Here is a 24,985-nt window from a genome sequence, read left to right as displayed (position 1 = left end):
ATATTTTAAGCATTTTTTTCTCTTTGTATCAATTTACATTTTCACAGTTGTATGAAATGCTGGGGAGGGGTCAGACAATTATTTAGACATTGAGATTCAAAGAGTTAAGGCTTTATAAACCGTTAACATAAATTGTCAATATCACGTATCAAACTATACAAAGGAAGTATCCTTCATTCAACAAATCATACCTGTTTTTACTGTTCATTTGCTAGTCTCTTTGTAACACGCTAATTCAAAAGTCTAAATCACTGAATTTTGACTCTAAGGCCTGGTCTACACTGGGGACGGGGGGTCGATCTACGGTATGCAACTTCAGCTACGTGAATAGCATAGCTGAAGTCGAAGTACCTTAGCTCGAATTACTTACCCGTCCTCACGGCGCGGGATCGACGTCCGCGGCTCCCCCGTCGACTCCGCTACCGCCACTCGCTCCGGTGGAGTTCCGGAGTCGACGGGAGTGTGTTCGGGGTTCGATATATCACGTCTAGATGAGACGCGATATATCGAACTCCGAGAAATCGATTGCTACCCGCCGATCCGGCGGGTAGTGAAGACGTACCCTAAGTTCTCAAACAGCATTTTCCTTACTTCCCTGACCTGTACATTTAGATTATTATAGAAGGAAATATATTTTCATTGGTTAGTATGTGTACAGTGCAATCGGTGTTTACTGACATTTACCAATAAATATCTAATCCTTCCAAGCCTGCTTACTATAAAGTGGAATTTGTGTGTACATGTATTTTAAAGTGTCCTGTTTTCCATGCAGAGAGCAGGAAAGGCAGAGTACTTGAACACAGAGGGAGAACCTGAAGATTAAGTGGCTCTGTCTCTTTGCTAACTATCAGGGGGTAGCCGTGTTAGTCTGTATCCACAAAAACTATCTATGTCTATCCACAACTAACTATGTCTGCTGTTGGAGGGTGGCCGGATTTTGTGTTTGTTTTTGAGCACTATCCACATAAACAGCCTCAGTTGGTTAGGGTTTCCAGCCTTCCAGATTGTTCTGAAGTCTCCAGGATTCAAAGATTAATCTTTAATTAAAGATGATGTCATGTGATGAAACCTCCAGGAATGCGTCCAACCAAAATTGGCAACCCTAATAGCTGGGAGCACAAGATGTCACAATATAAGGTTTCATGATCTGTCTTAAACAGGAGGTGTTGAGTAAAGAAACCATCTGCAGCTATAGTGCAAAACAAAGGGGCCTCTATGCAGCTTGAATCCCAGCTTTGTCTCCCTTGTTTGCCAGGGACCACACCTTGTTTGGAACTCTATTCAGCAAACAGTGACATCTAGTGGTTGAGTCATATATTGCAAACCAACATTACACAGAAGAATGAAATACCGGTGATATTGTCTAATCCTGCAATACTCTTGCAAAGGCACCTTGTCATTTGTGTTGGAGAAGAGCAGCACTCCTTAGCTTTGGGAGGTTTGATGAACTGGATGCATGATTTTTGCTGCGTCGAGGTCACCCGAAGGCCAAGGGTCTGTTGAAGGCTTCCCAACAGAGCCAAGTTGCAGTGTTGCTACTGTGTGGGGGTTGGGCAGCCCTGGAGAGAGCCCCCATTGAGATTCAGGGGGCTCTGTGCCCGCTCCTCTCCAAGCAGCATGGAGGGGAGAGCCAACACAGAGCCTGCTGCCGGAGCTCTGGCCCCTGTGCCGGTCCAGGGATGGCAGTTGCAACTGCAGGGCTGCCCTACGTCCTGCGCGAAAAAGTTGGAGGCTAGATCCAACTCCCAAAGTTTCATAGAGGTCCCCACTCCAGCTTTGCCGCAAGGAGAAGGGGGTGAGAATTTCAACTTCTGTGCATGTATGAGGGGGAAATGCAATAAACATCTCATGTGTCTGCTCTCTTCTTAACCAATTTTTGCACAGTAAAAAGGCTTGGCTGGCCCTTGCGTTGCCCTAGTGGAACTGGCGTAAAACTGGAGCAAAGAAGTGGCTAATCAGGCCTTTTGGGAAGGTCTTTGTTCATGCAGGTCATGATCAGTAGAATGCGTGAAGCTAGTTTGATCCTAATCAATTACTAACAAGAACTTGAGGTGGGGGTGGTGGGGAGGGGAGTTGTGCATTGAAAGATCTGTGTGTAGGCGGGCACTGTTTTCATTTCTGGATACTTGACTTTCTCTAACCATCTCAAAAAAACAAAACAAAACAAAAACAAACAAAAAAATCCCCAGCCCCAAACCACAACCACAGAGGGTTGCAAATATAGTTAATAAGAAACAGGAATGGCCTGCAATTGTAATCAACGTTAGCTTTGCTGTAACTGAATTCATCTGCTATTTTTATAGTTAGATAAACTGGCATTTTAATCACTGGTGTTTATTGGCCTTGTCACATTTGTAAATTACAGTCACAGATCTGGAAATCTATGTAAACAGCAGAGAATTTTTTTTTTTCAGATGTGGCTTCCGCAGTGACTTTAATGGATGAAATCATGCTCCCCCAAGTGAATGGATGGGTTTCTTGCGTCTCTTTCCTCCTGTTAGGTACTTATTCCATGGCTGCAGCAAGAAATGCAAATACACTGCTAGAGCTGAGCCCCCAGGAGTATTTCAGCAGCTTGCAGCCAGGAAGAGCATCCCTGGTTTATTTTAGTCGAGCCGGTATGTATTTTAAATGTATGCGTTTTCATTATCCTGGCTTCGCAGGAGAAATAAGCAACTCGAGGGGAAAGCCTCACGTGTTCGTGAGAGCGAATAACGTAGCTTTGGAACAGGCTCTTTGGTAATGGTGAAAATCAGATGGTCACAGTTCTTGGAAAACTTGAAACCCTAAATAGTTTGAAAGAACATCTCTTAGAGCAGGAATTTACCAACCCCCCCGGCATATTCCCAATGATCATAGAAATGTGTGGAGGTGAACGCTTTCCTATAGTTGTTCCTGTTGGAGGCACCCATCCTGCAGGTTGAGCTGCCTGGGCAGATCTCTGTGTCTTTGTCAGACCTCTGTTGCCTTCATCGGAGCTCTGTGTGCATGTAAGGAACTCCTCCTGTGGACTAGCTTGCCAAAAGGGGGTTGTATTTCTCTCCAAAAGTGCCTCCTTGGGGAAACAGGAAGTAACATTGCCCCTCTCTGTAAAATGGGAAACTGAGGCAAATAAGGCCAGCATGTCATACCTGTATCTGTGTTGACTAGTAGCTTATGCCACAAGTAGCCCTGCTGAAATCAGTGGGGAGGCTTGTGTAGCAAGCTACTACTCAGTGCGAGTAAGGGTAACTCAGTCTGGTCCAGAGAGATTAGGGGACATTAGGTTTTGTTCTAGCTACTCTACCTGATAATCAAGTGGACCAGAGATATAGAGAAACCAGCTCTTATTGGTGTTTCAGTTTCTCCAGGTGTCCGTCTGTTTCTGGAACAGCTAGAGAACTCGGTTGGAGCTCTCCAAGACTATGGAATCTCTGTTGTGAAGGTAAATGAACATGTCATTTATTTTCCTAGCTGAGAAATGTAGACTCCTCAATAACGCGGCTGTTATCTGGTGGGGCTGTAATTCTGATCACGTGGGCACGCGGGACAGTTCTCCGTACAGATGGTTATGTTGTCACTGTCTGCGTAACAGATGTATTAATGTGTCCACAGCAGACAATTATCTCTAAACTGCAGCACTAGCAGTCCTAAGTAGCTAGTTGAGCAGGCGCTGTTGTCATCTGTCCGACCCTGCTCTCTGTTGGCTCTCTGCTCTCAGAGGTAGCTCTCTGCTGGCAACCCCCCGGCTTGCATGGAACTCCATTAAGCTCAGCTGGGTTCCGTGTGAGTGCAGGGGTCTCCCTGCATGGATCGCGGCCAGGGACTCCCATGATGCATCCCCTCCCATCTTTAGTAGAGGAGGTCATGGTGCATCATGGGCGATGTAGTCCGAGCCCTGCCTACAGAAGACAATGGGAGGCACAACGGCAGCATTTCTAAATGGTAATATTTTCAATATTCAGGTTTTGGCTGAAAAAATCTACATTTACTGTGGGGGAAAAAAACACCATTTTGCAACCAACTGAACCTTTAATCCTTATCCTGAGGCAGGTTCAGCTTTCTAAAAGATGACCTTTTGGCTGAAATTTCACATGCTTGCTTTCAGTCCAGAGATTTTGAGAAGTATAAAGAAATTTTCCTTGGCCTTTTCTGTTAAGACAGAACTGTTATCTAGGCAAATTAGTACATTGCAATCAAACATAGTTTGGGCTTACTATAGGAGTGACTGGGTGAAACTGAATGAAGGCAGCTAAATTATGTTTGTTTGAGAACCATGACTTGGAATTTCCTGACTTTTGTGCTTGTAAAATCTTAATCGTAACACTGGATCCCATTCACATTATCACTTAATTGTATTTTTGCCTATACAGTAGGTTTTAAAAGTTCTCTTTCATACAGTTGGACCATAAAATGCTTCCAACTTTATATATTTGTAGATATGTGTCTGTGTGTCAAGATTTATAACAACTTGTTTTAAATATCCAGGTTAATTGTCTCAAAGAAGATGTGTCAAGATATTGTGGGAAAGAAAATGCCTTAATGAAAGCTTACCTGTTCAGGTGAATGGAGTTTTATTGCATGCTGGTGACTAAATAAAATACTGTTTTTGAAAGGTTCTCTGTTGCAAGGTTTTAAGGAAACCACGTCAGCAAGCTGACATGTCTGGCACTGGAAGGCTGTAGCAACGAAGGAGACACTTTCCATCATGATCCTTTGAAACTAGTGGAAAGACTTCCATTTTAGATCAGGCCTATCAGTAGCAGACAAGCTGGCTGCCAGTCCTAGAAGCCTCTCAGATTATCCAGGAAGTACAGGGAGGAACCTTTATCTTTCAATGATGAATCAGTATGGAAAATTCAATTTAAAATCGTGGCTTAGGTGAATAGCTGGAGTGGATACTACAAGTCGCTCTTATAGAGTCCTAGAAATGTAGGACTGGAAGGGACCTCAAGAGGTCATCTGGTCTACCCCCCTCCACCCCCATGCCCAGGTAGGATTAGGTATCCCTAGATAGATCACTGCCCTGGGTGGGAATGGAAGGAATGGGTTAGACCTTACAAGAGGTGCCTGGGTGAATTTAGTGTGATTTTCTTGACTTTGTTGGAGATAAGTTGCTTGGTGTTATTCTGGAGGAAGCAAATATTTATACAAGGCAACTGCAGTCGTTTTACACCAAGAACTGGCGTGTAAGTGAACACTGTTTTGTTTCTTTTTAACAAACCAGGAGGCTGAAGTTACAAGGAACAGAGACAAGAGTCTGCTAGACTGCAGGATTTCATTATGGGGAAAAAACTGGACTGCATCTCCCATGGTTATATGACTGCATGCACCATGGTTATTTGACTCCCTTGAGGCACTGTAGAGGTTCAGCCAGAGGTCAGACCATGATGCATCATGGGAAATGTAGTCCAGCCAGGGAGCCTGGCCCATGGAGGAGAATGGGGGCTGAGGCACCCAAATTACAACTCCCAAGAGGCACTGCATGGTTCAGGAGCTATTGACCTGATCAAAAATGAAATATTTCATTTAGATTTTCCTGGTGGAAAAACTGAAAATATTTGGCAAAAATATTTTGTGAAAATTGGATTTTCAGTTGAAAAACAGTTTGATGAAAAATTCCCAGTCAGCTCTACCTTCTGTGGCCCCGCCACCACTAGAGGGAGACAGAGCACCACTCAGCAGAGTAAGTGTGGGTTACATTTGCTCACCACTGATCAGACTCCATGCCTGACAAAGGATCTGATGCAAAGTGCACTGAAGTTAATGCAAAGTGGGCTAATACAGGATTCGTTCTGGATCTCTTGCAGGCTTGTTAGATTGAGGACACCACCAAAAGCACCTAAGTGAGTTAGGTGCCCAACTCCCATAGATTTTCATATCCCTTGCACAAATGCTTTCCTTTTAACTGACCTGTCCCATTTAAGAGGAGTCTCTTGTCTGCTCTCAGATGAGCATTTTGGGCGAGGTCTGTCTAAAAGATAAATGCACTAGTTCAACCAAAGGCATTGAGCTCAGTGCAGGATTTCTATGACCTGTTATGCTGGAGGTCAGATCAGAATAATCCCTTTTGGGCTTAGAATCTGCAAAAAGCATCAGGAACTAGGAAATACAGCTACATGGATAAATAACCTCTATGTTGATTTATGACTTGGTTGGTTGTTCTCTTTCTCAGAGGTAACGTATTGCTCAGAGAATTCCCCACAGATGCCCTGTTCGACGTGAATGCCATTGTAGCCAATACCCTGTTGTAAGTAGAGCGAACATTCATCTGTGTGAAATCATTTGCTTTGTTTTTTCACTTGTTGCCTGAAGCTTTGCATAAACATGAACTCAGTACATCCTGAGGGACTATTTTCAGCTGAGCTGAAGTTGGCCTCTCTGTTGGTGCAATTTAGCCCTGCAAAATGAATTACAGGGGCAAATCGGAGCAGTTGCATCTGCTGCTTCATGAGGCAGGTAGCCAGAGGTGCACCTGCTCTGGTCTGTGCCTGCAGTTGTGAGTGAAAATTCTGGTTTCTTTTGAAGAATGCTGTAAATGAGATTCTTATGTCTTCTCAGTGCCCTCCTCTTTAATGAAGTTAAATATATTACAACGCTGGTGGAGCTTCAGAATCTAGAAAATTCTCTGAAGGGAAGATCAAATGTCGTCTTTGCCTATGTGCCAGCAATTGGAACACCAGGTACTAAAATCAACCTTCCATCTTAATATCCCTTCAAGAGCTTTTTCTGGTTTTTGATAAGATAGTGCAGAACTGAGTTTCTGACCCAGATCGCCAAACATCTTGGTTTCTTTTTTAAAAGAAAGGTCCATTTCACCATGCAGAGTGTACTGAAATGCATGCCAATTAGTCAGGCGTATATTTTTTTATGCCGATTCTGAAAATCTGGGCCGTAATATTTAGCATGGGTGAGGTAGTGGGCTAAGAATGTATTAACTCGAGCCCTTTTTTTTTTTTTTTTTTTTTAGAGCACAGAGCAGTAATGGAAGCTGCTTTTGTATATGGTACTGCCCACCAGTTCGTTTTAACCACAGAGGCGGCGCTGGCGAAGGACATTGGGTGGGTATCGTGGTCGGAGGAAGGGACTCATCTGAACTGCTTATGCTGTTGGTTTGGTTTGGTCACAGTCCCAGGTGGGAAGAAGTGCAGACCCAGGTTCTGAGTGCCCCATAAATAGCCCCGTTGAAATGAACGAGACTACTCGCGGAGGAGAGAACTCTTTGCTGTAAATGTGGCAGAATCTGTTTGTTTGGGGTTGGAGCAGCAGACGCGGGTGAACCAGGTTAGTTTCAGTAGAACTAGCACAAGCCTTTGCCCTAACATTGAACTGAAAATGCAGCTGTGCTCCAAAGCCTGTAAAAACCATCTGGGATGGCACACTGGCAGCTTCTCACTGATTTCCCTAGCAAATGAGGTCACTATACCCGTGAAGAGCTGGTTTTTCTGCATGCCAGGCCTGCAGCTATCCTGGTGTCTGAGGGCCAAGCTTTGTTCTTCAGGGCTTGTGTCTTTTCCTCCTCAACTGGCTGTGGTGCCCATCTCTCATCCTGGATGTTTTAACCCCGCAACTTTACAACGTTAAGCAACCCTTGAAAGTCAGACCAGGGAGAGCTGGTGGCTCTGTCAGTCACACACGGAACCAGAGGTCAGGATTCTGGGGGTGAGGGGGGAGGGACAGAGCACTAAAGTGAGGAAGCTGATGTTTCTGGGTGGAAGATCAGACCAATCTGTGCACCCTATTCTGTAAGGCATTGAGCCACCTCGGCTTCTGTTGATGTCAGCGGGATCAGAACCTATTTTCCCAGCACTCGATAGACTGGCACAGTTTCTGTCTACGTGCCGCCGTGGCTCCTATTACTGGAGAGTCAGAGCGCTTCGCATACATCAGTGAATTCAGTCTCACCCTGAGGTGGGGGAAGTATCGTCCCCACTTTACAGACAGGGGTAGGAAGGCACGGAGAGATGATGTGACTAGCCCAGGGTTACACAGGCAGGCTGTGGCAGAGCTGGGACTTGCACCCAGCTCTCCTGAGTTCTAGGCCGGACACAAGGCCGTCTTTTATTCAGCAGCCCCAGGGATGGTTTAACATGGCAAATTGACAACTGGGGCCACCCTGCACCACTGAAGCTCTGTGTCCCTTTGACACGTGGATTCTACTGAGCTTTCCAGCTTTAAAACCCATGGACTGAAATCCTGAAGTCAGTGGGAGTTTTCCATTGATTTTGGTGGGGCCAGGGTATGACCTCTGGTCCCTTGTCGATGTTTCGTAGTGATGTGCTATAGACATCAGTGGCTCCATGGGACTCTCCCAAAGCACAGCTAATGCTACCCATTCCTTTGCATCACATGGAAACTTGCAACGGTTTCCAGAAGTGACTTGTGCCGCCGATCCCGGATCAGCAATGAAATACACGGCCCCCCTGACAAAACGGAGTCGGGAATGCTGCCTGGCTTCCTCCCCATCGGGCCCCGGAGCCTGAGGAGCTGCTCTCGAGCTCAGCTGGTGCAGTGTCAGTGCGTTTCCCTTAGTTTTGCTTCTTTCAAAGGGAATCCAGCTTGAGCTTGGCTGGACTATGTGATGCAAACAATCCGCAGTCAGTGCTAGTTTGGCTGGACAGGGGGAGATTCTCCTCCAGGCCAGATCCCCTCTCAGTGAGCCTCTCCCACCCTCCTGCTTATTGTTTGAAACATTCAAGCTACAAATTGAGAGAGATTAATTTTCGGGACAATTCACAAGCCTTTTCAGTCACACTGAGGTGGGCTCTGATGGGAGCCCCTTGATTTGGCTGCAGGTTGAACGTCACTCAACCAGTCGCCCCCCCTCTGCTTTTGAGAGCACAGACTTGCAGATCTGGTGGGGAAGGGAGGGAGGGACAGCTCTGTGGCACCTCCCCCCAGGAGGACTCGGACAAAGTGCAGCACTTTTGAATGCAGCAGGCCGGCTGTCACCTTTCGGAGTAAAGCTGCACTGTTAGTCCGCCAGCTGCAGCATAAAGAGACAGGGAGTGTAGGTGCTCATGGGGGTGCTCCTGGCTCAGCAGGGCCTGCAGCTATTGCAGAGGGACGTGCGGCGCTCAGTCCTCTGCTGGTGTGAATTAGTGCAGCAACCTTGATTTCACTGGAGCTGAACCAGTTTACACCCGCTGAGGATCTGGCCCAAAGTTTTACGACAATACAGGACGTCTGTGGGTGTTGGAAAACGCCGGGAATCCGCGTCTGGCTCACTCCGAAAAACCTCACCCAGGTTAGACTGGATGGGACTATCACACCGGTTGGTTTATGTTTTTTAGGCAGTTCTGTGACCTTGGGGGTCATAGGGTCTGAGCACCTCGCAACAACAACGCTAGTATCCCTGTTTTAGGCACAGCGGACAAGGCACACAGCAACTTCCCCCGAGCTGTGCATGGGCACTCTGTGGTCAAGCAGGGAACGGACCCTCGGTCTCCCAGCTGCTAAGCTAGGGCCCTAGCCAGGGGACCAAACCGCCACTCAGTAAACTGGAATCTAAACAAGCTATTTCCTTTGGGCCAGGCCTGGTTCCACTGAAGTCAATGAGTGTAAGGTGACCAGATGAGAGACGTGAAATATCGGGATATGGGGGGAGGGGGCGGAGCAAAAACAAAACCCAAGAGCTGATGGCGGAGGAAAAAACAAAAACAAAAGGAAAAACAAACAAACAAAAGAAACCCAAGAGCTGCTGGAGCATAGGAAAAATTGGTGGGGGCTGAGCACCCACCGGCAGCTCCACTCCCCACCCCCCCGCCCCAGCTCACCTTCGCTCTGCCTCCACCTCCCCTGAGCTGGCTGCCGCGTCCTGCTTCTCCTCCCTCCCTCCAGCGCTTGCGCCGCCGTACAGCTGATTGGCGCAAGCCTGGGAGGGAGGGGTGAGGAGGAGGAGGAATGCGGCGTGCTTGGGGAAGAGGCGGGGCCAGGGTGGGGATTTGGGGAGGGATCCAATGGGGGGAGGGAGGGGCGGAGTCGGGGCAGCGCCAGGGTGGAGTGGGGGCGCGAGCCTCCTCTGCCTGTGCGCCAGAGGGCAAAATATAGGGACAATTCGCGTCCCAACTGATGTTCGGTCGGGATGCGGGACAAACAAGTAAATATCGGGACAATCCCGATAAAATTTGGACCTCTGGTCACCCTACCTGAGCGTAAGGCACCATGGAAGTCAAGTGATGGCCACACACGAGCACTATTCTGAGGCAGGGTGCAGAGAAGTCAGTGCTTAACGGGTTCCCTTTAGAGAGTGGTGGTGTGGCTTTGGCCCATCCAATGGATGCTCCAGTTCAACCACCGTTCGTTGGGCTTGAGGACAGTTCGTTCCCTCGAGTGCAGGAATCCCTAGGTGACATTCTATGGCCTGGCTTATGCAGGACGTCAGAGTGGATGATCATAATGATCCCTTCTGGCCTTAACATCAAGGAGACTAGGAGATCTCCAGCTTCAGGTTGTGCACTTGCACCTTGGGCACAAGGCGGGGTGAAGGGAAGGAGAGTGTCAGCTGGATCCTGGTCCTGTTGAAGTAAATGGGAATTTTGCTCTTGCTTGCATTTTCCCAAGATTCAGCCTGTTATGTTCACATGCTTATGTGGAGTGCTCAGGTGAACACTTTGATTGGCTTCCACGTTCCACAATTATTGTCTTGTCCTCACTTGTGAACACAGAGACTTGACATTTGAAAAACTCCCTGGAAAGGTTTGGGATTCAGCTCCTTGCATCATTTCTTGGCTCCCCGTTAACTTCCCCCCCTGCCTTTCCAAGCTAGTGATATTGCCTAAACTTGGGTGGGTGACTATAAAGGAATAGCTGGAATTAAATACATTTGACAGAGTTCATAGACTATCAGGGTTGGAAGGGACCTGAGGAGGTATCTAGTCCAACCCCCTGCTCAAAACAGGACCAATCCCCAAACAGATTTTTGCCCCAGATCCCTAAATGACCCCCTCAAGGATTCAGCTCATAACTCTTGGTTTAGCAGGCCAGTGCTCAAACCACTGAGCTATCCCTCCCTCCCCTGAGTGGCTGCCCTGGCTGGATCACTGAGAGGAGACACGGGGGCATGTACCCGGCGCACACAATCTCAGTGTATTGTTTTTCTCCTCTAGCCATGAAGATTCTGATGCATTGTCTGCTCGACTCTTCGTCTGCCACTGTCAGCGGGTCCCGGATCTGACCCAGCCGTGTAGGAGGACTCCGATGGTGCAATCACTGACCACGCTGAACATCCACACGTATCTCAAACTGATGGCAGCACCCATTGTGGTATGGGTTTAAATGAGACTCGCCATCATCCGCTCTGCAGGAAAGCACTCGAGGCTAGCCTGCAGCGGGGCAGGTAGCCCAGAATAACTCCATGCGCAAGATGTGGGGTGTAAATCTTGACCCCACTAAAGTCAATGGCAAAACTCCCATTGGTTTCAGGGGGGATTGGGTTGGATCCCTGGGCTTTAGTGTGTTGGTTGGGAGCCCTGCAGAGGGTATTGTACCCTCCAGAGGGGCAGGGGAGAGAGAGAACTCAGGACCCTGCCTCAGAGCTCTGCAGAGGGTGTTTATGTCCCTGCAGACATTCAAGGGCAGATGCTCTGGCTGTGTAAATTGACTTCCATGGGTTCACATCAGCAGAGACTGCCCCCAACCTCTGTGGCTGCAAGGTGCCTGGATCAGTGCAACCGCAGCTTTAGATCCCCTCCGCTGAGCTAGACGTGGGGAAACAGGTCAGAACGAGCCCCCCCAGGGGGCATGGGACACCCTTCATTGGGGCGTGCTGTGCCCTGGCACAGTCAGGCAGAAGATCAGTCATGCCTGGGTCTGTCATGCAGAAGATCAGTGGTCATGTGCTGGCTGCAGCAGCGTGATGAAGACAGGGAGGGAAAAAGAATCCAGGTCGTACTGCGCATTCCTGGTGGGATTTTCTAAGCCACCGTAGGGATTAGGGTGCTGGGGAGGGGTCAATGGTCACAGATCATACGGTGCAGCTTCTTAATAGTGAGGGTAAATAACCATTGGAGCAACTGACCTAGGGGTGTGGTGGATTCTCCATCACCGGCAATTTTAAAATCTGGGTTGGATGTTTTTCCCAAAAGATCTGCTCCAGTTTAACCACGCCACTTGGACTTGAAGCAGGAATCAAGTGAGGGAAGACCCATGGCTTGGGTTATGCAGGAGGTCAGACTAGATGATCAAAGTGGTCTCTTCTGGTCTTAAAAATCTATGAATGTTTCCGCCTAAATTGTCAGCATTTCAATGCACAAGATGCTCCCCCATTTAAATATCAACCCTAATGGGCGTATTCAGGTGGCAATGTTCTAGATGTTGGTTTTGGGGTGATTGGATCCTATTTATTTAGGATAAACAAAGATAGTATCTCATTATCTACTTTGCATAACTTATCTAAAATCTAAGCTTGTTGATCACCTATGTGTGATCACTAACATACACTCTGAAGATATTAAACCATTTAATTGTATCTCTTCTCTAGACTGAAGTTGCTGAAGATCCAGAAAAGGTTTCAACTGTTCACCTACAGCTCGGGCTGCCACTGGTATTTATTCTCAGTCAGAAGGAGACCTATGAAGTTGATAAGAGAACTGCTGAGTTTGTTGCATGGCAGCTGCTGGGGAAAGCAGGAGTTGCCCTCTTGTCAAGGTATTTAAGCTTAGTAATATTATGGTCTCCTATGAGCAGTCCTTCTTTTGAAGGCGACTTATATCTTTGTGTTGTATTCAAGCCGACTAACAAGTGCTACACATTCTGTTCTGTTACACTGGTATAGATTCAGAATAACCAGTGAAGTCAGTGGAATTACACTGGATTTATAGAAGAGTAAATGAGAACAGAACAGGGACCTTGACAAGTTGTTAAGTTATTGGTCTCTGCATGCAGAGCTGTTTTGCTGACTCATCTTGGCAGTCAGACCAGGCTGGCCTCATTAGCGTCAGCCCAGGAATATAAAAGGGTTTATGCCTCTCTCCAAGTAGGAGGGACTGTATGGTAACACAGGAAGGAGAAATGGCCAATTTGGGAAGAAGCTCAGACAAAGGATTGTGTTTTGTTCTTAAATTATAAGTAAAGGAAAACCCAGGAAGGGCCAGGAGTAATGGAGTGTATGCTGGACTGGGCTGGGCTCTCTGCACGACAGAACTCCCAAGTAGGATCTGTTTGCTATTTGTGATGCTATTGGAAGACCCTGTGCTTTTGCAGCCTGGTAACTCTGAACTCTAAGGCATCTCATGGCAATGTGCTTGCACTCTGTGAGGAGGGGGAACAGGGTGATGGCCGCGCACTTTGCAAAAGCCCTGACTGCTGACCTCTCAGAAGTTGCACTGTGGCAGCTTGTGCAGAGCCTTTCCTTCTGGGTTTGGCTTTGGTCATCCATCAGAGTCCTCTCTGGTGCCTGCTGGAACTACCTCTGGGGCTTCTGGCAGCCTCAGTAGCCACTAGTCTAACTCTGCTCTCCCTGCAGCCAGTGGTAAAACTCCCTCTGACTTCAGTGGGAGAAGAGTCAGGCCAATGCCACTTTTGAAATCCATGCCCTTCAAAACGGCACTGCTAGAATTCACGCGCTTCTCTGCTTTACTCTGAAAGAAATATACAAGACACAGTGGCCTAGATTCAGGGCTGCGGCTGAGCAGCCTCTCAGCTCAGGAGGGGGTGGGCAAAGGTAGCCTATCTTCCCCAATTAGGGGGTCAGACGCTGGCACTACCCCTATGCTGCTAGAGAAGCACCAGTGCCCACGAGTGAGGCAGTACCCAGGGGAGAATGTTTATCCATGACACCGTTTAACATCTGATTTATATTTTGAAAGGGACTCCGTAGATCTGAACGTTCTTCTCCGGTCTAACATAGCCCTCAAGACAGCAGAAGAGGTTAGTTGTTGTATTTATTCATGACGCGATTGGTTCACGTTTAATCCAATTGCTTTAACATAGTGCCCTTCCCGGTAGAAGTTCGAGGTATTATTTTTTCACGATTGTTTTCCTCGCTATTCTTTAACCAATCCCCTTGGATGCATAAAACTGACATTTCTTCCCTTATCAATGCATAACGGCACGGGCTCGTTAGTGTAGGGCTGCTCATGGCTGCTGATGCTGAACTACTGGCCAGGTCTACACTATAAACGTACATCGGTATAAGTACGTCACTCAGGGGTGTGAAAAATCTACCACCCAGCGCGACACAGTTCTACCGACCTAACGCCCCCTTGCAGACAGCGCTGTGTCGATGGGAGAGCTCCTCCCGCTCACATTGTGTTACCTGCACACATTAGGGCACCAGGATAAGGCCTTCGTCTGCAGCCATATTGTAAAGCCTAAAGCCTACGGCTTTCGTCTGCAGCCAGATTAAAAGAGCAGCCAAGCAGCAGCATTAGCTGAGAAGCAGGAAGTCACATCTTCACATGCCATCTAAATGACGTTAAAACAAGGTAAGACCTGGCTGTGAAGAAGGAGACCCTGTCCTAATGGCACCCACTAGCACCAGATAAAGACAGATCTTAAGATGGTTAAAGAAAACTTAGTTTGACAGCATCTGTCTGGCAAGAAATCACATATCTATAGTTGTGGTTGTGAAATCCTCATTTCTGTATTGTTTTGTCACTACCGCCTCTCGCGGAGGTGGATTCATTATACGGGGGGAGGGATAGCTCAGTGGTTTGAGCATTGGCCTGCTAAACCCACAGTTGTGAGTTCAATCCTTGAGGGGGCCATTTAGGAATCTGGGGCACAAATCTGTCTGGGGGTTGGTCCTGCTTTGAGCAGGCGGTTGGACTAGATACCTCCTGAGGTCCCTTCCCACCCTGATATTCTATGACGCTCTCCCGTCACCGTAGGAGAGTCTTCACGGAAGTGCTGGAGCACCGTTGGTGTAGACCTGTCCTGTGTGAGTTAAGAGAAAGCAAGCGTTATACAAGGCTGTAACAGGGTGGCTCACCCCTTAACAGCTGGGGCTGGCCAGCCTTGGTCACAAACCAAGTCACACCTGGGAGAGACCAGGGTGGTGGCTTTATAAGGAGCAGCAGGAGGATGCGGTGGGGGGAGTTCAGGAGAGGGTGAAGATGGAGACATGGAGGGAGCTGCGACAGAGGAGCCCAGTGGAGCAGGAGGATCGTGTGGGAAACCCAGATGGAATTTGGTCCTAGAAGTTTGGGGTGAGAAGGCTGAGCTCCTGCAAGGGACGGCTGGGAGAGGAGCTGGGGACAGAAGCAGAGCTCTGGCTGGGAGAGGAAGCCTCAGAGCTAAGTGTGGCCTGCTGGGTGGTGAAGGGCTTTATTCTGGCACCCTGAGGATTGCTAAGAACGGCTTTTGTTATTAAAGCAGCCCCCAGCAAGGGGTGTGTTACCCATTTGAAAGCCTGCTTGTGTAGGGGGCTAAACGGGATCATAGAATCATAGAATCTCAGGGTTGGAAGGGACCTCAGGAGGTCATCTAGTCCAACCCCCTGCTCAAAGCAGGACCAAACCCAACTAAATCATCCCAGATGACAGTAAGGGCAAAATTAGCTTTGCAGAATTTTTGTCATCAATGAGATGCAATAGCCAGAAAGAAAACAGGTGGACTTTCAGAACTCGTATTGAGTTTATAGGGCAGACAGTTAGAAAACCCTTCATTTAAATGAAACCAATTTGAAATGCAATCATTGAGACAAATATGGAATCCCAACATCCTCATTTTTACGTAGTCCCTTTTTAGAGGAGGCATTCACTTTTATTTCCAGAGAAACATGTGTATAGATTGGAAATTAACTGGGACCATAATTGGCTGATCTTTTTACACTATCTTCATTCTCCTAATACTCCAGAACATCCTAGCATCATTTCTGTTATGAAAATGAAACTGTCTGGTAAATGACATAGTGGTGACCTCCAGCACTGCTAAAATTAAAGGTCTATTGGCATTGCCATTCTGAACAAAAATTCAATTTAGTTGCTTTACATACTTTTGCATGGAGGCTAAAATATGAAATATAATTCCTTCCCTCTCCCAAGATGTGAATACAGTATTGAGCTAAGACAGGGCATGTGTACTGGTCCATTAAAATATGCTTCAGGGGGATTATCTGAACAGTATTCATTTTTCAAAACACGTTAAGATATCTTTTGCATTTCATGCTAGATCTTGTGTGTGTAACATAGAATGTTAACTCATTCAATTAGAGGTCCGAAGGGCTGCTCAGTATACAGCCTCCCCACCAGAGAGTCCCTGGCTTTAAGATGGAGCTCGATAAATGTACGAACGGGATGGTATGCCGAGGTCACCTGTGATAGCTGGGACTGGAGTCGATAACTTAGCTGGTCCCTTCCGTTCCTATGTTCATGTTTGTTTTTGGGGCAAAACAGATACGGTGAAATTCACCCAGTGCAGAAAGCCAGCACGAGGCTTATGAACCATTTAAGACTCCTGAAGCCTCCAGGGATTTTGACTTTACAGAGGCCTTTGACAACGTACCTCCCAAGAGGCTAATAAGGAAACTATGTGGGGATGGTGTGAGCAGTAAAGTACCTTCGGAGGGACCTGCCCACGCTGGGGAATGGGCGGGTGGGATGCTGGATGAAATTCAGCGTTGACAAATGCCAGGTAATGCACATTGCAATGAATACACTGAACTTCTCCCATGTGTGTGCAAAGCACGCAGGATTGGACCTGAATCTAACTTCCTCCTTGGGTTTTCCACTTGTCAGGTGAGTGACACACACGTTCCAGATCTGTTGTCTGAGACAATAGGACGAGCCTATAGCTTGTTTGCTGTATTTCTGCTGTAATGAATTTCCTTTTAAATCCATTTTGTTGAAATGACACCGGATAAGCCTTTGTCTGCACCGGTAGGTCTTTTACATATAGAAGGTGAAAGCAGCTATCTAACCCTGTGAGCCCGTAGCCACCGAAACAAGGGAATGGAAAGGTAGATCATAGATCATAGATCATAGAATCTCAGGGTTGGAAGGGACCTCGGGAGGTCATCTAGTCCAACCCCCTGCTCAAAGCAGGACCAAACCCAACTAAATCATCCCAGCCAGGGCTTTGTCAAGCCTGACCTTAAAAACCTCTAAGGAAGGAGATTCCACTACCTCCCTAGGTAACCCATTCCAGTTCTTCACCACCCTACTAGTGAAAAAGTTTTTCCTAATATCTAGCCTAAACCTCCCCCTCTGCAACTTGAGACCATTACTCCTTGTTCTGTCATCTTCTACCACTGAGAACAGTCTAGATCCATCCTCTTTGGAACCCCCTTTCAGGTAGTTGAAAGCAGCTATCAAATCCCCCCTCATTCTTCTCTTCTGCAGACTAAACAATCCCAGTTCCCTCAGCCTCTCCTCATAAGTCATGTGCTCCAGCCCCCTAATCATTTTTGTTGCCCTCCGCTGGACTCTCTCCAATTTATCCACATCCTTCTTGTAGTGTGGGGCCCAAAACTGGACACAGTACTCCAAATGAGGCCTCACCAGTGCTGAGTAGAGGGGAATGATCACATCCCTTGATCTGCTGGAAATGCCCCTACTTATACAACCCAAAATGCCATTAGCCTTCTTGGCAACAAGGGCACACTGTTGACTCATGTTCAGCTTTTCGTCCACCGTAACCCCTAGGTCCTTTTCTGCAGAACTGCTACCCAGCCATTCAGTCCCTAGTCTGTAGCAGTGCATGGGATTCTTCCGTCCTAAGTGCAGGACTCTGCACTTGTCCTTGTTGAACCTCATCATATTTCTTTTGGCCCAATCCTCTAATTTGTCTAGGTCCCTCTGTATCCTATCCCTACCCTCCAGCGTATCAACCACTCCTCCCAGTTTAGTGTCATCTGCAAACTTGCTAAGGGTGCAGTCCACACCATCCTCCAGATCATTAATGAAGATATTGAATAAAACCGGCCCCAGCACCGACCCTTGGGGCACTCCACTTGATACTGGCTGCCAACTAGACATGGAACCATTGATCACTACCCGTTGAGCCCGACCATCTAGCCAGTTTTCTATCCACCTTACCATCCATTCATCCAGCCCATACTTCTTTAACTTGCTGGCAAGAATACTGTGGGAGACTGTATCAAAAGCTTTGCTAAAGTCCAGAAATAGCACATCCACTGCTTTCCCCTCATCCACAGAGCCGGTTATCTCGTCATAGAAGGCAATTAGGTTAGTCAGGCATGACTTGCCCTTGGTGAATCCATGCTGACAAGGAGAGAGTGAAAATACGTCAATTCAGTTGGTTCTTCTGGTTTCATGTAAACACAACACACAATCCAGTTACACCCAGGATTCCGTTCTTCATCAAGGCCCTGTTTTCCTCAGAATGATAATTTGTGAGAGGTTCCCAGACGGAGATGAAATGGTCAGGTTTGATTGACAGAGCACACAGGAACCAAGGGTTACGGCTGTACTGAAATAAAAGACTCGCCTCTGGCCTGGGTCAGCTGACTCGGCCTTGCAGGGCTTGGCTTACGGGGCTATAAAGTTGCAGTGTAGATGTTCGGGCTCAGGCTGGAGTCCGAACTCTGAGACCCTGCAAGGGGGGGAGGGTCTCAGAGCCTGGGCTCCACCCATGCCCAAATGTCCACACTGCAATTTTTAGCCCCGCAGCCCGAGCCCTGTGAGCTGTAGTCGGCTGACCAGTCTCTCAGACTAGGTGCCGCAGGTGTTTAATCACAGTGTAGACAGGTCCTTAATCTGCCCTTTGCCTCAGTCTTCCCATCTGTACAATGGGGAGGATGTTTCCCTATCAGGGCTGTTGGGAGGATAAAATCCTTAATGATCATGAGCTGCTCAGATGCTCTGGGTATCAAGGCCAGATGAGTACCTAGTTAGACAGCTGGGAAGTAGTGGGAGACTGTGTAGAATCCAGTTCAGTAAGAGACATTTTTCTGATAACAAATAGCGGTATGGAGTGAAATTCTTTGGTGTAAAAGTAAAACCCATCAATGGGAGCTCATCCCAAAAGCCGACGGCAGACCCCTCGCCAGTACGGGAACCCTGCTGGAACCAAGGGGGCAGGAGCCGGGCCCAGATTTGTTCAAAGTTCATCACCGAAGAAGGATCATCTAGTGGTGAGGGCGCCAACCTGGAGCTCAGGAGCTCTGGGTGCAAGTCCCTGGCACTGCCACAGATTTTCTCTGTGACCATGGGCAAGTCATGTAGCCGCTTGGTGCCTGAGATCCCCAGCTGTAAAATGGGGTAGTAGCTCTGCCCTGCCTCACAGGGGTGTTTTGTAGAAAAAATAGGTTACAAGATTGTGAGGTGCCCAGGTGGTCCCTAGGTGGGGATTGTATGATTACCTGAGGTATGTAAAACAGAAAGCTGTCAAGACTGTAGTCACGATTCCAATTCCTCTCTGATAGATTTCAGTCTTAATCTGATTGCAAGTTGCAATTGCAGGGGCTCTCTGTATTGTATGTCCTGTACAGCACCAAGCGCATAAATACAAATTAATAAGGGTATTTCGTGGTGCTGCACAAAATAACCCCTTAGCGGAAGGGTAGATGTTCATGTTGCACAAAGCAGGCCTTTGCTTTATGGTTTGTAACAGAGGAAGAAGGTAGAATCCAGGCACGAATCTAAGTTAGGGAAAGGAAAGGTTCTTGGACTCCTATCTGAATGGGAGACCTTTCTATGCTAGAATCCTTCTCCGTGTCAGGATTGTGGTTACTCCGCTGCAAACGTTCGTTAGAATTCTTATTTTCTGGGAAGACCAATAATTCATCAGCATTCCATTAACGTTCTTGATCGTCTCAGGGGAACTGCTCGTGGCCCCAGCAGTTTGTCTGAAATGGACGGGCGATAGTATCCACTTGCGGAGCAGAGTTTTGAGTGAACGTGTTGCATAATTTGTAGACATCTGCAAAAGCAGGTGTTAGCCGGTAGGCAGCTTTTGGCGGGTCATGTGACACTAATGTAGCCTCCTGATCAAGGCCGGCAGCCAAATGCACACAGTTCTGTCACTGGAGGGAAAACAGATGCTCTCTCCTGAGAGGCAAGGCAACAATCAGGCGTGTTTTGAGTAAGAGCCACATGAAAAAGAGGCTTGCTCCAGTTCTCCTTTTTCACCAGTGCCAGTGGCTGGAGCACATTAATGGCAAAACACAGGGCTGGGAACCCTTTAGATTAGTATTTATATTGGGTTTTAAAGCTACTGCCTGGTCCCAATACTGAGCCCTGCAGGATAACTCCCATCGGGGAAGGGGTGTTGGCAGGGAAGTTCTTGTGGCACCATCGTCTCCCCAGTTCATTGCTGCTGCTGCTACCAGTTCTTGCCAGCTGCTCTGTGCTGCCTGTAAGTTTGCCAGGGGAATAGGAGAGTCACCCAGCAGACACCACAGTGACCCTCTGGGCAGGAGGAGGAACTGCAGAGTCATCTCGACTTAGATCGTAGAATGTCAGGGTTGGATGGGACTTCAGGAGGTATCTAGTCCAACCCCCTGCTCAAAGCAGGGCCAATCCCCAGACAGATTTTTTGCTCCAGATTCCTAAGTGGCCCCCTCAAGGCTTGAACTCACAACCCTGGGTTTAGCAGGCCAATGCTTAAACCACTGAGCTGATGTTCCAGCTGCCAAATGTGAGAGTGTGGAGCCATGTGCAGCAGCCCTAGAAGTCTATTGACATGTCCAAAACCAAACAAAAAGTGGCCACCTGGTGCCATTGAGCGCCCTCTTGCCTCCATTTTATATTGCAGCGACTCCAGCCATTCCAGAGCACAGGTGCAAATAAATGCCCTTGTGTCCCAGCTGGTATTTTTCTCTTCCCCAGGGTGCGCCGATCAAATACCTGGTTTTGGAAGACACTGATGAAATAATAGCCCTTGTGGAAGACAAGATAAAGGGCGAACAGATCCAGGAAGACGAGGATGAAAGTGACAATAATGACCAGGGTAACGTTGATGTTTGGAATTCTCCTGTTCACATTTAGTCACGTGCTAGTTAATTACTAAGGAGAGTTACTCATACAGCTGCTGCCTCCTTGCTAGAGACATTCTGAAACATACAGAAGTACTGTAGTTGCACTGGCCTATATAATCCAAACTGGCTCAGGGCCTTCATTTTTAAGTGTCCAACTTGAGACGCCTGGTTTTCAGAGGACGGGTGCTCGTCACTGTCAGAAAACCAGGCCCCCACTGTCAGAAAACCAGGTATTTCAGGTCAGGCCCCCAAAGTCCAGAGCCACTTTTGAAAATACAGGCTGCCCTCTTTCGAGTCCCCATGCGTGCCGGGCCCAAATTCTGTTTGTCTTACATGCCCGTGTGAGTCTTCCTTTAAAATACATTCCTAGAAAGCTGCTCATGTTTTCAATAATTTCACATAAGAAACGGCCAAAATGAAGAAAGAAACAGCCCGTGTGAGTCTGAGGAAAACAAAAATGTGAGTGGGATTCCTTGATAAAAGTATTCGTTACTCCCAGGGTCACATCCGCAGCTGGCATAACTCTGCATCTTTCCTTTCATTTGGGTGAAGCTCAGAGTACCTAGCAGAATAGTGTTAAATAGTATATCAGTAGCAAGTCTTGACGGCTGCTTAATTCACTGATCAGAACAGTGTCCCTTTTGTTCCCCATCTGCCTGTCCTATCCACCTCTTGTTTCTCATCTCATAGTTAGACTGTTGACTCTTCAGGGTGTGGACTGTCTTTGTTGTATGTGTGTACAGCATCTATCGCAATGGGGCCTTGATCTTGACTGACGCCTTTAGGTGCTACTGGAGTATACATAGGCATCATAATAAATTGCTTGGTTTCTTCCTGCTTTTGCATTTGGTCTTTTCAAACCCTGGCAAATGTTGAGTTCCTGCTGCGTCTGTGCGCTCATGTTTATGTGTACGTTGATTTGCTCTAGACATTCAAGATGACCAGGTGATGGAAGCGGTTTACAGAGACAGGAAGCGAGAACTCCCTTTGGAACTCATCCGTACCCTGACAGAAGAAACTTTTAATGCTGCTCTGACGGAGACCGCTCACATGGTGGTACTATTCTACGCCAGTTGTGAGTACAATACACATATCCATAGCACCGTGGGTGCACATTTCTTGTAGAGTTTAGTATATTGTTCGAGTGCCTGTATTTATTTAGTTATTTCTATTTAAATAATAGCTGAAAAGATGCCTGTGTGAGGCTCCAGGTGTCCTCATGCATCCCAAACAATACAATTAAATCGATTTCTGTGATAGAGTAATACTGAACAGAGACAAGCTTTTTATTTTTGAAGATCTCCATATAAAATACCTAGGTATTTCTTTTGTAGTGACATATACAATCAATGTAATTCTACCTTCCGCATAGCAATCCTAGAGCTGGAACGATTCCCTACGTTAAATTGGAGAGCTACCATCGCTGTCTGTCATGATGGCAAAGCTTGAGACACTGAAGAAGCATGCTATATAGAGAGTAACCCATCCTGTTGACCAGGAGTGACCTGGACTCTGCCGACAGACAGGCCGTGTGTGATGTACCGCTATTGACAGTGTCTCTTCTATGTTGCAGGGGAAGCGGTGTCTCTGGCGATGTTGCAGTCGTATGTAGAGGTGGCCATTGCGTTAAAAGGTACAGTGCCAAAGCTCTCTTGCATTGTTAAAAAGCAGGCGATGTTCATACCCTGGACCCTGTCCTCGTTTTACAAAGGAGGAAGTTTAACTGATGTGTCTAGACATAGGCGCCGATTCTGTGGGTGCTCTGGGGCTGGAGCATCCATCCGGGGCTGCTGGAGCACCCACCAGCAGCCCCTCTGGGGCTCCTCCCCCTCCCTGTAGCACCTCCTGCCTGCCAGTGAGCCCCACCAATCAGCACCTGCCCCTCCTTCCCAGCGCCTCCTATCCACCACAGTCAGCAGTTCTGCACCATGCAGGATGCACTGGGAGGGAGGGGGAGGAGTAAGAAGGGGCACTCTCAGGGGAGGGGGTGGAATGGGGCAGGAAGAGGTGGGGCAGTGGTGGGAAGGGGCGGGGTGGGGAGAGTCGGGGTGGAGGTGGGGGCTTGAGGGAAGTGAAATATAAATAGCAGCAGGTGTCAAAATATGGTCTTAAGAGCAAGGAACGTGCTAACATCAGGGACTACTCTTATTTGGTATTTGCATTATAGACGCTCCTCTGAGCCCCACGCAGGGATCAGGGCCCCATGTGCTAGGTGCGGTACAGACGTATAAGAAAATGACCGTTCCTGGGCCAAGGAGCACGAGGCTCGTGAGTTGCTTGCAGTGTGAGGGGTAAATGAATAACATCCTGGAAACAAGAACGAGAGCCGTGTACGAGATGGGGAAAATCACCCTTAGGCACTAACAGTCGGTAGCTACAATAAGGAGTGGTTACAGCAAACATGAGGACAGTGGCAGAAGGCCAAGTGAACCAAGACCATCCCTGACAAGTTGTTTGTCCAACTTGTTTTTACATCTGCCAATGATGGGGATTCCATGACCTCCCTTGGAAGCCTAGTCCAGAGCTTAATGACCCTGCTAAGTAGAGGACCTACACTTTCCTTTGTCTTTCTCTTGCTCCTAATATGTGTCAAGCACCTCTTCTTACTGCTTTTTATGTCTCTTGCCAGGTGTAACTCATGTACATCCGTGGCACTGCATAAATTATACACAGCAATAGCAATGATGAGGGTTATCTTAAAAGACATCAGGTGATCTGTGAGTAGAGAAGGATGGGTGGAACTGATCCTTCGAGGAAGTCTGCAGTATTTTCTGAGTCGTAGAATCATTGACTTTAAGGTCAGAAGGGACCATTATGATCATCTAATCTGACCTCCTGCACAATGCAGGCCACAGAATCTCACCCACCCACTTCTGTATCAAACCTATGTCTGAGCCATTGAAGTCCTCAAATCATGGTTTAAAGACTTCAAGGTGCAGATAATCTTCCATCAACTGACCCATGACCCGTGCCTCACGCTGCAGAGGAAGGCGAACCCCCGCCAGGGCTTCTGCCAATCTGCCCTGGAGGAAAATTCCTTCCTGACCCCAAATATGGAGATCAGCTAAACCCTGAGCATGTGGGCAAGACTCACCAGCCAGCACCCAGGAAAGAATTCTCTGTAGTAACTCAGATCCCCCCCATCTAACATCCCATCACAAGCCATTGAGCGTATTTAATGCTAGTAGTCAAAGACGAATTAATTGCCAAAATTAGGCTATTCCATTATATCATCCCCTCCATAAACTTATCAAGCTTAGTCTTGAAGCCAGATATGTCTTTTGCCCCCACTGCTCCCCTTGGAAGGCTGTTCCAGAACTTCACTCCTCTGATGGTTAGAAACCTTCATCTAATTTCAAGTCTAAACTTCCTGATGGCCAGTTTATATCCATTTGTTCTTGTGTCCACATTGGTACTGAGTTTAAATAATTCCTCTCCCTCCCTGGTATTTATTCCTCTGATATATTTATAGAGAGCAATCATATCCCCCCTCAACCTTCTTTTGGTTAGGCTAAACAAGCCAAGCTCTTTAAATCTCCTTTCATATGACAGGTTTTCCATTCCTCGGATCATCCTAGTAGCCCTTCTCTGAACCTGTTCCAGTTTGAATTCATTCTTCTTAAACATGGGAGACCAGAACTGCACACAGTATTCCAGATGAGGTCTCACCAGTGCCTTGTATAACAGTACTAACACCTCCTTATCTCTACTGGAAATACCTCGCCTGATGCATCTCAAGACTGCATTAGCTTTTTTCACGGCCATAACACATTGGCGGCTCATAGTCATCCTGTGATCAACCAACACTCCGAAGTCCTTCTCCTCCTGTTACTTCCAACTGATGCCTCCCCATCTTATAACAATAGTTCTTATTATTAATCCCTAAATGCATGACCTTACACTTTTCACTATTAAATTTCATCCTATTACTATTACTCCAGTTTACAAGGTCATCCAGATCTTCCTATATGATATCCCGGTCCTTCTCTGTATTGGAAATACCTCCCAGCTTTATGCCATCCGCAAACTTTATTAGCACATTCCCACTTTTTTGTGCCAAGGTCAGTAATAAAAAGATTAAATAAGATTGGTCCCAAAACTGATCCCTGAGAAACTCCACTAGTA

General features: G+C 47.3%; 1 protein-coding gene across 2 annotated transcripts in view; it reads left to right on the top strand.

Moving 5' to 3' along the window:
* The window catches only part of TXNDC16 (thioredoxin domain containing 16), a 63,182-nt gene that overhangs the window by 7,213 nt on the left and 30,984 nt on the right, over positions 1 to 24,985 (top strand). For both annotated transcript variants that reach the window (XM_045016615.1, XM_045016614.1), the window contains 12 exons: positions 2,415 to 2,618; positions 3,342 to 3,424; positions 4,468 to 4,541; positions 6,155 to 6,229; positions 6,541 to 6,662; positions 6,950 to 7,040; positions 11,088 to 11,244; positions 12,461 to 12,627; positions 13,788 to 13,848; positions 20,712 to 20,832; positions 21,789 to 21,935; positions 22,434 to 22,493. In XM_045016615.1, the coding sequence (XP_044872550.1) occupies positions 2,438 to 2,618; positions 3,342 to 3,424; positions 4,468 to 4,541; positions 6,155 to 6,229; positions 6,541 to 6,662; positions 6,950 to 7,040; positions 11,088 to 11,244; positions 12,461 to 12,627; positions 13,788 to 13,848; positions 20,712 to 20,832; positions 21,789 to 21,935; positions 22,434 to 22,493 (1,339 nt within the window). In that variant the 5' untranslated portion in view covers positions 2,415 to 2,437. The remainder of the gene's footprint in view (positions 1 to 2,414; positions 2,619 to 3,341; positions 3,425 to 4,467; positions 4,542 to 6,154; positions 6,230 to 6,540; positions 6,663 to 6,949; positions 7,041 to 11,087; positions 11,245 to 12,460; positions 12,628 to 13,787; positions 13,849 to 20,711; positions 20,833 to 21,788; positions 21,936 to 22,433; positions 22,494 to 24,985) is intronic.

The sequence above is a fragment of the Mauremys mutica genome, chromosome 4, assembly GCF_020497125.1.
Source record: "Mauremys mutica isolate MM-2020 ecotype Southern chromosome 4, ASM2049712v1, whole genome shotgun sequence".
NCBI lineage: Eukaryota > Metazoa > Chordata > Testudines > Geoemydidae > Mauremys > Mauremys mutica.
This window is presented reverse-complemented; position numbering and strand designations above follow the sequence as displayed.